We start from the raw sequence: 12,189 nt of genomic DNA, 5'->3' as shown, positions 1-12,189 counted from the left end.
ACACAGCAAGCCAGGCAGCTTCAGGAGGAGGACAGGTCGATGTTGCTTCAATATCTCTCTGTGCGTAAACTGTCTCCTTCTCTCAACCTCCCGTTGCATCTGTTTTGGTGTCATCTGTGGATCTGGCTGCAGTCCATTCCCCTCCCTCCTCCAAGTCACTCAGATGGATTGTGGTCCCAGCGCTGACCCCTATGGGACAGGACTGGTCACTGCTCGCCAACCTGAAAAAATAACCCCTCATCCCAGTTCCCTGTTTCGCGCCCATGAGTCAACTCTCCATCCATGCCAATATGCTCCCACCAACACCGCAGGGTCCTGGGGAGAGTTTGATGGGGGACAGTGTAGAGAGAGCTTTAGTCTGTATCTAACCCCATGCTGTCCCTGTCCTGGGGAGTGTTTGATGGGGGACAGTGTAGAGGGAGCTTTACTCTGTATCTAACCCCGTGCTGCCCCTGTCCTGGGAGTGTTTGATGGGGACAGGCTCAGTGTGTCTCACCTGGTTGACCCCAGGACCCTCGCCCACCAGTTTGCTACTGAAACGATCGAGCGAGTCTGGGAAGCTCAAGCGAGCGTTCAGTGGCTCTGTTGTTCATGTCTCTCCCCGTTTGCTGCTAACGGGGGCGGGGGGGAAGGGGGGTTGGGGGGTGGGGGTGGGGTAGACGACCAGGGGAGGTTGAGCTAGCTGAACGGCGTGGCTGACTGTGGCATGACAGACATTGGTTTCCAGACGCTGAACTCTGCTGTAGATAGTGGATTGGCTTTCTCTGTCTGGCTGTTCCTCCGGCCTCCTCATCAGTGACAGCCTCAGGCGGCTGTAAATGGTTTCCAGGTTCAAGAGCTGTCCGCAAAGACATGGAAAAGGAGGAGAAACAGACATCAGCTCACCATCCACACCGGCCAGCTCACACAGCACTCTGAAATACATCCAAACCACCACCTCACTCCTCCTCCAGCTCCTGATCAGGGGGATCAGACAGTAAACACGGTTTCAGTCTGGAAGAGAACCTCTTGAACATCTTTCAAAGTCACGACCGAATATGGGAGATGCAGGCTCTGCTGTGTGAGAGGTCCCGAGCACTGCAAACAAACCCTACTTTCTGTAAAGCCTTGGTTCACTCGATGGGGATCAGCCCACACAGACCTTCCATTCCTCGGCCTGACAGCTGCCAATTTTATCCCCAACCAACTCTCCCACGGGCTCCTCCACCCCCCCCCCAAGTCAGACACAGGTTACTCATGGTCGGTTTGAGCCCCACATGAATCAAGGTGTTTCAAGTCAGAGCGGTCTCACTTCCCCAAATCAACAAACACTGAAATGGGTCCAGATTGAATAAAGAAGTTCATTCATTCAGAGGCACAGTGTAGAGGGAGCTTTACTCTGTATCTAACCCCGTGCTGTCTCTGCCTTGGGAGTGTTTGATGGGAGATAGTGTAGCGGAAACTTTACTCTGTATCTAACCCCGTGCTGTCCCTGTCCTGGGGAGTGTTTGATGGGGGACAGTGTAGAGAGACCTTTCCTCTGTATCTAACCCCGTGCTGTCCCTGCCCTGAGAGTTTGCCATGTTCAATGATTGAGCATACCCATTTGCACTGGGAATGAGGGCAGGTTTGCCAGAGATATAGGTTATTGGTGGGCGGACCCCGCTCCCCCCTTTCGATAGGATGGTGGCTGATCATCCAACCCGTGTTCCCTGCTTTCTTCCCTGTACGTTCTGATCCCCTTTAGCCCTGAGAATCTGACCCAGCTCTTTCTTGCAAACATTGCCATGATTTGGCCTGACCTGGTTTCCGTGGTGGGGCATTGCTCAGCCTCCCCACTCTCTGGGGGAAAATGTTCCTCCCCGATCCCAGGCCTCCTCCATCCCCTTTAGCTGTGACCCACCTGGTCCTGGTCTCCTCCTGGTCACGAGGAACATCCTTCCTGTGTTACCCCCGGTCGAATTTTGTCGGTTTCTACGACTTTCCCCCCATCCTTCCTGTCTGTGGTGAATACCATCATTAATGAGAATCAACGTTTCGGGCAAAAGCCCTTCATCAGGAATAGGGCTCCTCATCCCTGATGAAGGGCTTGTGCCCAAAGCATCGATTCTCCTGCTCCTCGGATGCTGCCTGACCTGCTGTGCTTTTCCAGCACCACTCTCATCCCGAATCTGGTTTCCAGCATCTGCGGTCATTATTTTTACCTGATTGTCTCCTCCACCAAGATGGTTGCTTTCAGCGACTGGTGCGTGAGGACAACCAGGTCTCCTTGAACATCCCCCACCGACCCCCCCTCTCAATTTACGGCCATTCAGGTCAGAACCTGCCTTCCCGTTTTCGCGATCAAACTGCACCGCCTCACACAACAATCTGCAGTGCACTCGCTCCCCCAGTCTGCCCACACAGCAACAGCGTGGCAAGCCCCTGACTGCCCACCCAGCTTTGTGCTCTCTGCCAGACTCTGAGACGTATCGTTCCCTGGTTGACATATATCGTCAGTGGCTGGGGCCCTGGTATTGAAACCTGTCATCCCCAGGTTGACCTACTTATTCCTCCTCATTGTTTCCATTCCGCCGACCGATTTACTATCCCTTTCTCGACGCACTAATGGCAGGCCTGTGCGTTTTAATTTTACACAGCAGTCTCTTGTTGCGAAACTTTATTGACAGCTTTCTCAAAGTTCAAAGAAACCACATCCACTGGCTAATTTGGCATTGATCGGCCCACAGTACACAGCACCTCCTATTCTGTGCGGCTGTAGTGCAATCCCAAACCAACTACGCTTTTGCATTACGATGTATGTATTGCCAATCCAAAGTCTTACCTAAAATTAGTGGCTGATGAGTTTTCAAACAGACCCCTCAGCCCCACACAACCTGGTGTCACTGCTGGACCTAGAACTCCCCATCCCAATGCTACAGGTTTGAATCAGTATCCTCCCAACTCAAACTCACCTGGGGGTCTCGATTGCCCTGGCTCGCACCTCGCTCTTGCCCCCCCAGGGCAGAGGCACGCGCTGTTCCCATTGCCTTTCCTAGAGAAAGGACAAACGCAGGAAAAGATCCCAGTCAGTTCTCCAATCAGACCAAACCGAAATGCTTTGTCCCTGTCCCTGGGGAGTGTTTGATGTTGGGGACGGCGTGGAGGGAGCTTGACTCTGAGGGGGCCCACATTCCTGACGAGGGGGAAGGCTGATGCCTGAAACGTCGATTCTCCTGCTCCCCGGATGCTGCCCGACCTGGGCTTTTCCAGCACCACTCTAATCCAGACCCACTTTATGACCAGATACAATCCCAGTCTGTCCAAACTTCCCTTGTAAGATGGTGGCTTATTCCGGACATACAGTCAGTCAACCTTCTCCGAACTGTTTCCAACCATCAGATCCTGCCCTGAGCGAGTAAGGAGACCAGTGTTGCACACAGTGTTCCAGACTGCACCAGCGGTCTGTATAACTGATGCATAACCTCCTAAACTTTGTGTAAAACTCCCCTCCCCAATCAACAAGAACATCACTGATTACTTGCTTCACCTTCTTGCTATTCATACCCAGCTCCCCCAGCTTTGCAATCACTCATATTTAGACTGCATCTTTCCTTTCCTCCTTCAGTAAAATGGACAACTTTGTGCCTTCCTGGGCAATATCTACTAGGTAAAAAAAACCCTCTCATTTATCTCTCCAGGTTCTCTGCCTGTATTCCTGATGAAGGGCTTTTGCCCGAAACATCGATTCTCCTGCTCCTCGGATGCTGCCTGACCTGCTGTGCTTTTCCAGCACCACTCTAATCCAGACCCTGGGCAATAGCTACTGTCTGCCCCCTCACCCGCACACTCTCTGGTTACTTACTTTCCCACCTGTCTTGCTGCTGTCGGCAAATCTACCTTTCAGTCCCTCCGTCCAAGTCTTTGAAACAAACCGTAAGAAAGCAGAGATCACCCAATCCTGCCAGTTAGTAAATGACCCATTAGCACCTCTCTCTGTTTCCTTTCCACCAGCCAATCTCCTACCAATGCCACTCTGTGAGATTTCAGCTTGCACATTAACCTTATCAAACACTTTCGGTAGATCTCTGTACAGTACATTCATCAACTCCCAGTCGCCCGCAGTATACATTAATTCATCAAAGAAGTCCAAAAGGTTGGTTAATCAGAAACTCCCTTCCAAAACACAAATCATGTTCACTCAGTGTGATGAGGGCTAACATTTTAACCAGCCCTGCTACAATAAGATCTTTTATAATAACTTCAGAAACCTGCCTTCTGCCAGTTGTTACGCTCAGTTTTCTGTATTTTCCGCCTCCTATCCTGGGAATGATTTTACCAGTTTCCTCACTTCGCCCCCCACTCCCATTCATCCCTCTGTCCCCCTTGGGCCTCACCCCCACCATTCCTGATGAAGGGCTTTTGCCCGATTCTGCTGCTCCTCGGATGCTGCCTGACCTGCTGTGCTTTTCCAGCGCCACACTCTCTGGCTGTAGTTATACAGGGCCTTGGTGAGGCCACACCTTGGGTATTGTGTGTGCAGGTTTGGCCTCCTAGTCCGAGGAAGGACATTCTCACTGCTGAGGGAGTCCAGCGAAGGTTCACCAGACTGATTCCCAGGATGGCAGGAGTGACATTTGAGGAAAGGCCGGATTCACTGGGCTTGTACTCACTGGAATTTAGAAGGATGGAGGTGGGGGGGGGGGGGGAGGCGGAATCCCACAGAAACATGTAAAATCCTGACGGGGCTGGACAGGCTAGATGCGGGAAGAATGTTCCCGATGTTGGGGGACGTCTTGTTTCAGGCACATGTAAAACCACACGCAGAATACGGGTCAATTATAGTAATGGAGTTTTAATTCCATGTCCTCTATACCTTCTCTGTTGGCTGGGCCATCATTCTTTGCCCTGTCCCTAGTTGCCCCCTTGAGAAGGTGGGGGTGAGCTGCCTTCTTGACCCACTGCAGTCCCCTGTGGTGTAGGGACACCCACACAGCGCCCATTAGGGAGGGAGCTCCAGGATTCTGACCCAGAGACACTGAGGGAACGGTCGATATATTTCCAAGTTGCGATGGGGAGTGGAGGGGAACGTGTGTGGGGGGGGGGGGGTGTTCCCATGTACCTGCTGCCCTTGTCGTCTGAGACGGTAGAGGTCGAGGGTTTGGAAGGTGCTACCGAAGGAGCCTTGGTGAGTCTCAGCAAAACCTTAACCTCCAAATCTCGTACTTAGTGGGAAATGGACAAGGGAACATCTTACCTTGGGACACTCTCCTGATCAGCAGGAAAAAGGCAACACAGAGGATGGGTAACACTCCTATCACCAGCAGGTATACCATCAGTGAGGACCTCAGCTTCACTGCTAAAGGAAACAGCCACAACTTGGATTTGTATAGCACCTTTAACACAGCAAACCGATCTTTGTAAAGATGCACCTAGTTCACTGATGCCCCCTTCGGGAATCTAATTTCCCAACTTTACCGAATCTGGCCTCCATTTGACACCAGACCCACACAATGGAGCTCATTCTTAACTGTTCTGTGGGCAATTAGGGCCAGGCATAAATACCGGGCCCAGCCAGTGAGAGTCAGTGTGTATGTGGGACTCTACCCAAGTGACAGTCAGTGTGTGTGTGTGTGTGTGTGTGTGTATGTGTGTGTGGGACTGCACCCCAGTGAGAATCAGTGTGTGTGTGTGTGTCTGTGTTGGACTGTATCCTAGTGAGAGTCAGTGCGTGTGAGGGTCTGTACCCCAGTGAGAGTCAGTGCGTGTGTGTGTGGGACTGGGCCCCAGTGAGAGTCAGTGTGTGGGGGACTGTATCCCAACGAGAGTCAGGTTGTGCGTGTGGGACTATACCCCAGTGAGAGTCAGTGTGTGTGTGTGTGTGTGACTGTACCCCAGTGAGAGTCAGTGTGTGTGTGTGACTGTACCCCACTGCGTGTCAGTGTGTGTGTGTGTGGGACTGTACCCCAATGAGAATGAGTGTGTGTGTGTGTGTGTGTGGGACTGTACCCCAGTGAGAGTCAGTGTATGTGTGTATGGGACTGTGCCCCAGTGAGAGTCAGTGTTGTGTGGGACTGTGCCCCAGTGAGAGTCAGTGTGTGCATGTGTGTGTGGGACTGTACCCCAGTGAAAGTCTGTGTGTGTGCATGCATGTGGGACTGTGCTCCAGTGAGAGTCAGTGTGTGTGTGTGTGTGGGACAGAATCCCAGTGAGAGTCAGTGTGTGCGTGTGGGACTGTACCCCATTGACAGTCAGTGTGTGTGTGTTGGACTGAATCCTAGTGAGAGTCAGTATGCGTGAGGGACTGTAGTCCAGTGAGAGTCAGTGTGTGTGCGCGACTGTGCCCCAGTGAGAGTCAGTGTGTATGGACTGTACCCCAGTGAGGGACTCTGTGTGTGTGTGTGTGAGTGAGACTGTACCCTAGTGAGTGTCAGTGTATGTTTGCACGTGTGTGACTGTACCCCAGTGAGAGTCTGTGTGTGGGACTGTACCTCAGTGAGAGTCAGTGTGTGTGTGTATGGGACTGTGCCCCAGTGAGAGTCAGTGTGTGTGTGGGACTGTACCCCAGTGAGAGTCTCTGTGTGTGTGCGTGTGGGACTGTACCCCAGTGAGAGTCAGTGTGTGTGTGCGTGTGGGACTGAACTCCAGTGAGAGTCAGTGTGTGTGCGTGTGGGACTGTACCCCAGTGAGAGTCTCTGTGTGTGTGCGTGTGGGACTGTACCCCAGTGAGAGTCAGTGTGTGTGCGTGTGGGACTGAACTCCAGCGAGAGTCAGTGTGTGTGTGTATGGGACTGTGCCACAGTGAGAGTCAGTGTGTGTGTAGGACTGTGCCCCAGTGAGATACAGTGTATGTGTGTGTGTGTGTGTGTGACTGTACCCCAGTGAGAGTCTGTGTGTGTGTGTGACTGTACCCCAGTGACAGTCAGTGTATGTGTGTACGTGTGGGACTGTACCCCAGTGAGAGTCAGTGTGTGCATGTGTGTGGGACTGTACCCCAATGAGAGTCAGCGTGTGTGTGTGTGTGCGTGTGTGGGACTGTATCCCAGTGAGAGTCAGTGTGTGTGTGTGTGTGTGTGGGACTGTACCCGAGTGAGAGCCTGTGTGTGTGTGTGATTGCAGCCCAGTGAGTGTGACTGTGTTTGAATTACCCATTCTATCTCTCTGTACGGGGAGAAAGTGAGGTCTGCAGATGCTAGAGATCAGAGCTGAAAATGTGTTGCTGGTAAAGCACAGCAGGTCAGGCAGCATCCAAGGAACAGGAGAATCGACGTTTCGGGCATAAGCCGAAGAGCTTATGCCCGAAACGTCGATTCTCCTGTTCCTTGGATGCTGCCTGACCTGCTGTGCTTTACCAGCAACACATTTTCAGCTATCTCTCTGTACCCCCTGCACTGATCCCATTGACCACGGTTATAACAACCTGCCCAGCCTGGGAAAGGTTTCCCTCTCCATCTGGGTGTTCCCCTCTGACCGCCAATGATGGGGTGGGCTTTACCTGTTACAGTGACCACCGTCCCATTGCCCTGGAGATCAGTCTGCATCGCTAAGGGTTTGAGTATTGTGATGTGGCAAACGTAGAGTCCACTGTGGTCCATTGTTGCACGCTCCACTGTCAGGGTAGTCTCCCTTTGTGTTAAATCGGCCCTGATTTGGACCTCTGTCCCTGGGAACTCGGACGGGTATGGCTCATCTGAGCGAGATATTATTGTTTGGATACTACCATTCCCGGCCGACCATTTGAAGACAACAAGATCCATCTCTGCTTGGCTGCTTACATTGAAGTCACAAACAATGTGAATCCGTTCTCCTTCCCTCACGGAAATCGAGTCCGGAAACTGCCGGATGGAACTCTTCCCTGGTCCAGCTGTTTGTGTGAAAGTGGAAGCCGAAGCTGTTATTCAACTCAGCTGTAGGACTCCGTCTTAGATATATTAAAGGCTGGGGGAAGCAGTCCACCTCAACACCATGAGACATAGGCGCAGAAAATAGGCCTTTGAACCCATCGAGTCTGCTCCCTCTCAATCATGGCTGATGAGTTTCCCAACCCCATTCTCCCGCTTTCTCCCCATAACCCTCAATCCCCCTGATACTCAAGAACGTACCTATCTCAGTCTGTAATATACTCAATGACCTGGCCTCGTATGGCAGTGAATCCCACCGATTCCCCGCTCTCTGGCTGAAGACGTTTCTCCATACCTTCGTTCAAAAAGCTCTTCCCTTTACTATAAGGCTGTGCCCTCGGGTCCTAGTCTCCCCGACCAATGGAAACATCTTCCCAACGGTCACTCTGTCCAGGCCGTTCAGTAGACTGTAGGTTTCAATTAGATCCCCCCCCCCCCCTCCCCCATCCTTCTAAACCCCATCAAGTACAGACCTAGAGTCCTCACATGTTAAGCTTTTCATTCCTGGGACCATTCTCACGAACCTCCTTTGAGCACACTCCAGTGCTAATACATCCTTCCTGAGATAAGGGGCCCAAAACTGCACACAATACTCCAAATGTGGTCAGACCAGAGCCTTAGAGAGCCTCAAAATTACATCTCTGCTTTTATATTCACCCCTCACCCCTACTATGCACACACACACTCACATGTACACACTCACATAGTGTCTTACACACACACTCACATGTACACACTCACATAGTGTCTTACACACACACATTCACATGTACACACAGAGTCTCTTACACACACTCTCTCTTGCACACTCACATGTACACACTCACAGTCTCTTACACACACTCTCTTAGACACACACACTGTCACATGTACACACACACTCTCTCTTACACACACTGTCACATGTACACACTTTCTCTTACACATTATTGCATGTACACACACACTCTTACATACACACACTGTCACATGTACACACACTCTCTTACACACACACTGTCACATGTATACACACACACACTCTCTTCGACAAACACACACACTGTCACGTACACACACACACACACTCTCTCACATGCACATTCTCTGTCAAACACACATAGACTCTCACACATTCGCCCACACTCACATGTACACACACACATACTTTCTCCCACCCATTCACACACACATATATTCTCTCTCACACATACACTCACACATTCACATGCACATATATTCTCTCTCACATATATATTCTCTTACGCACACACACATTCACGTGCCCTCACACTCTCTCTCTCTCTCTCTCACACACACACTAACACACTCACTCACTCTGACACACATACACACTCTCAGGTACATCTACATACTCTCTCACACACAGGAATTTCGTATGCATAGGGAATTGTTGTGATCGTACTGTTGAAAGGGCGGTGGGAGCAGGCGCAACAGAAGATTTCGCAAAGGGGAGTTTGATAGCTGAAGGAGGGGAACACATAAGAGAGGAATCAATTGGAAAGCGCTAGTATGGAGATGAAGTGTTTCATGATGGGCTGAAGGGGCTGCACTGCGCTGGACAGTGAAAGGGAGTAAGTGAAGTGGAGAGTGGGTGATTGATTACCTGCAGTGAGTAGCCAAAGGAGATTTATCAACAGCACCAGAACCTGGGGGGTGAAAGGCATGTCCAGTTTCTACCCCAGGCGCGATCGGAATAGGTTGAAGAGCTTGTCCAGACCGTAGAGGTGTTGAGCTATCTGCCTTGAAATCTCGGAGCTGCGTGAGGACTATCTAATCACCAGGAACTTCGGCAACTTCACAAGTGCACCTCGGCAGCTCACAGAGACAGGAGATAGCTGCTCCGAGTTTCCTTTGGGTCTGTGTTGCAGGAAGCCCTCTGAAAGCGTTGGGTGTTATTCTCGGTCTGACTCAGCAGCCGCGGGGGTGGGAGGGGGTAACCTATGACACAGCAGGGGAATGAGGCCACTCCCTCCATCGGGACTGTGCCAGCTCCTCCCAGTGACTTGCTGCCTTGCAGCTTTCGAATAAGTGAATCGATATCACTTGCCGAAACGTCCTGCTGAACCTGCCAGGGTTCCAGCTCGCAACCGCCCTTGGTACTTAAAACAAGGGAACAAACGTTTCCCTCACCTCCCGCTCTGTGAACGTGGAATCGCAGGCGAGGCCCTTCGGTCCATCGCCGATGGTTTCAGGTCTGTGTTGGGGACTCGCCTTTGGAAATGCGTGTGTCCGTTTGCCTGTCCATCATGATCTGGCCGGAGGTGGGGTCAGTTAGCTCAGTTGGCGAGTGAGAGACACCAACAAAGTGGGTTCAATTCCCGCAGCAGCTGAGGTTACCACGAAAGACTGTCCTTCTCCCTTGAGGGCACAGTGACTCTCAGGTGAAACCAGCACACCCCTCGTCCCTGTCCCTCTCTCTCTCGTACTCTAGACTAGTCAGAGTACAGCGACACTGACCTTTGGGTTAAACACAACTGCACCTCCTGGAACATGAAATTAATGAATAAATCCCGAGCAAAATGAAACTCTCGGTGGTGCTACCATGTATTGTTGGTAAACTAAACCCCAGCTGGGTCACCAAAACATCAGTGAATGAGACAGGTTAGTGAGTGTGGTTTGTTGGTCAGTCAGTCATTGAGGTAGTTGGATAGTTAATGAGTGAGGTAGTAAGCGAAGTAGCTGATAAGTGAGTGAGTGAGGTTAGAGAGCGAATCAGTGAGTGAGTTAATTGGTTAGTGAGTGAGTGAGGTGGCTGGTGAGTGACCGAGTGTGGTTGTGAGTGAGGTAGTTAGTGAGTGAGTGAGGTTAGTTAGTGAGGTAGTTGGCTAGTTAGTGAGTGAAGTTAGTGGGTGAGTGAGTGAGGTAGTTGGTTAGTGAGTGAGTGAGGTTAGTGAGTGGGTTATTTGGTTAGTGAGTGAGAGAGGTTACTGAATGGGGTAGTTGGTTAGTGCGTGAAGTTACTGAGTGGGTGGTTGGTTAGTGACTGAGAGAGGTTACTGAGTGGGGTAGTTGGTTAGTGAATGAGGTTACTGGGTGAGGTTACTGAGTGGGGTAGTTGGTTACTGAGTGAGGTCACAGCGTGAGGTTACTGAGTGGGGTAGTTGGTTAGTGAGTGAGTGAGGTTACTGAGTGAGGCAGTTGGTTAGTGCGTGAAGTTACTGAGTGGAGTGGTTGGTTAGTGACTGAGAGAGGTTACTGAGTGGGGTAGGTGGTTAGCGCGTGAAGTTACTGAGTGGGGTAGTTGGTTAGTGAGTGAGGTTACTGAATGAGGTTACTGAGTGGGGTAGTTGGTTAGTGAGTGAGGTTACTGAGTGGGGTAGTTAGTTAGTGAGTGAGAGAGGTTACTGAGTGGGGCAGTTGGTTAGTGAGTGAAGTTACTGAGTGGTGTAGTAAGTGAGTGAGAGAGGTTACTGAGTGGGATGGGGGTAGTTGGTTACTGAGTGAGGTCACAGCGTGAGGTTACTGAGTGGGGTAGTTGGTGAGTGAGTGAGGTTACTGAGTGGGGTAGTTAGTGAGTATGGTTACTGAGTGGGGTAGTTGGTGAGTGGGTGAGGTTACTGAGTGGGGTAGTTGGTTAGTGAATGAGGTTACTGGGTGAGGTTACTGAGTGGGGTAGTTGGTTACTGAGTGAGGTCACAGCGTGAGGTTACTGAGTGGGGTAGTTGGTGAGTGAGTGAGGTTACTGAGTGGGGTAGTTAGTGAGTGAGGTTACTGAGTGGGGTAGTTGGTGAGTGAGTGAGGTTACTGAGTTAGGTTACTGAGTGGGATAGTTGGTTAGTGAGCGAAGTAACTGAGTGAGGTAGTTGGTGAGTGAGTGAGGTTACTGAGTGAGGTTACTGAGTGGGGTAGTTGGTGAGTAAGTGAGGTTACTGAGTGGGGTAGTTAGAGTGAGATTACTGAGTGGGGTAGTTGGTAAGTAAGTGATGTTACTGAGTGGGGTAGTTAGTTAGTGAGTTTCGTTACTGAGTGAGGTTACTGAGTGGGGTTGTTAGTTAGTGAGTGAGAGTACTGAGTGGGGTAGTTGGTGAGTGAGTGATGTTACTGAGTGGGGTAGTTGGTCAGTGAGTGAGGTTACTGAGTGAGGTTACTGAGTGGGGTAGTTAGTTAGTGAGTGAGGTTACTGAGTGAGGTTACTGAGTAGGGTAGTTGGTGAGTAGGTGAGGTTACTGAGTGGGGTAGTTAGTGAGTGAGGTTACTGAGTGGGGTAGTTGGTAAGTAAGTGATGTTACTGAGTGGGGTAGTTAGTTAGTGAGTGAGGTTACTGAGTGAGGTTACTGAGTGGGGTAGTTGGTGGGTGGGTGAGGTTACTGAGTGGGTAGTTGGTTAC

General features: G+C 51.0%; 1 protein-coding gene across 2 annotated transcripts; it reads right to left on the bottom strand.

Moving 5' to 3' along the window:
- Window positions 1-404: 404 nt before the first annotated feature.
- Window positions 405-10,371, bottom strand: LOC122544423. Of its 2 annotated transcripts, XM_043683669.1 has the most exons (5): window positions 9,466-10,371; window positions 7,454-7,822; window positions 5,216-5,317; window positions 2,934-3,013; window positions 405-838 (listed from the first exon to the last, which is right to left on the bottom strand). In XM_043683669.1, the coding sequence occupies exons 1-5, from the start codon at window positions 9,524-9,526 to the stop codon at window positions 590-592; spliced, it is 861 nt and encodes a 286-aa protein (XP_043539604.1). In that variant the 5' UTR covers window positions 9,527-10,371; the 3' UTR covers window positions 405-589. The 2 variants fall into 2 exon arrangements, with proteins under 2 accessions (XP_043539604.1, XP_043539605.1); XM_043683670.1 differs by lacking the exon at window positions 5,216-5,317.
- Window positions 10,372-12,189: the final 1,818 nt, after the last annotated feature.

The sequence above is a fragment of the Chiloscyllium plagiosum genome, chromosome 48 (assembly GCF_004010195.1).
Source record: "Chiloscyllium plagiosum isolate BGI_BamShark_2017 chromosome 48, ASM401019v2, whole genome shotgun sequence".
NCBI lineage: Eukaryota > Metazoa > Chordata > Chondrichthyes > Orectolobiformes > Hemiscylliidae > Chiloscyllium > Chiloscyllium plagiosum.
This window is presented reverse-complemented; position numbering and strand designations above follow the sequence as displayed.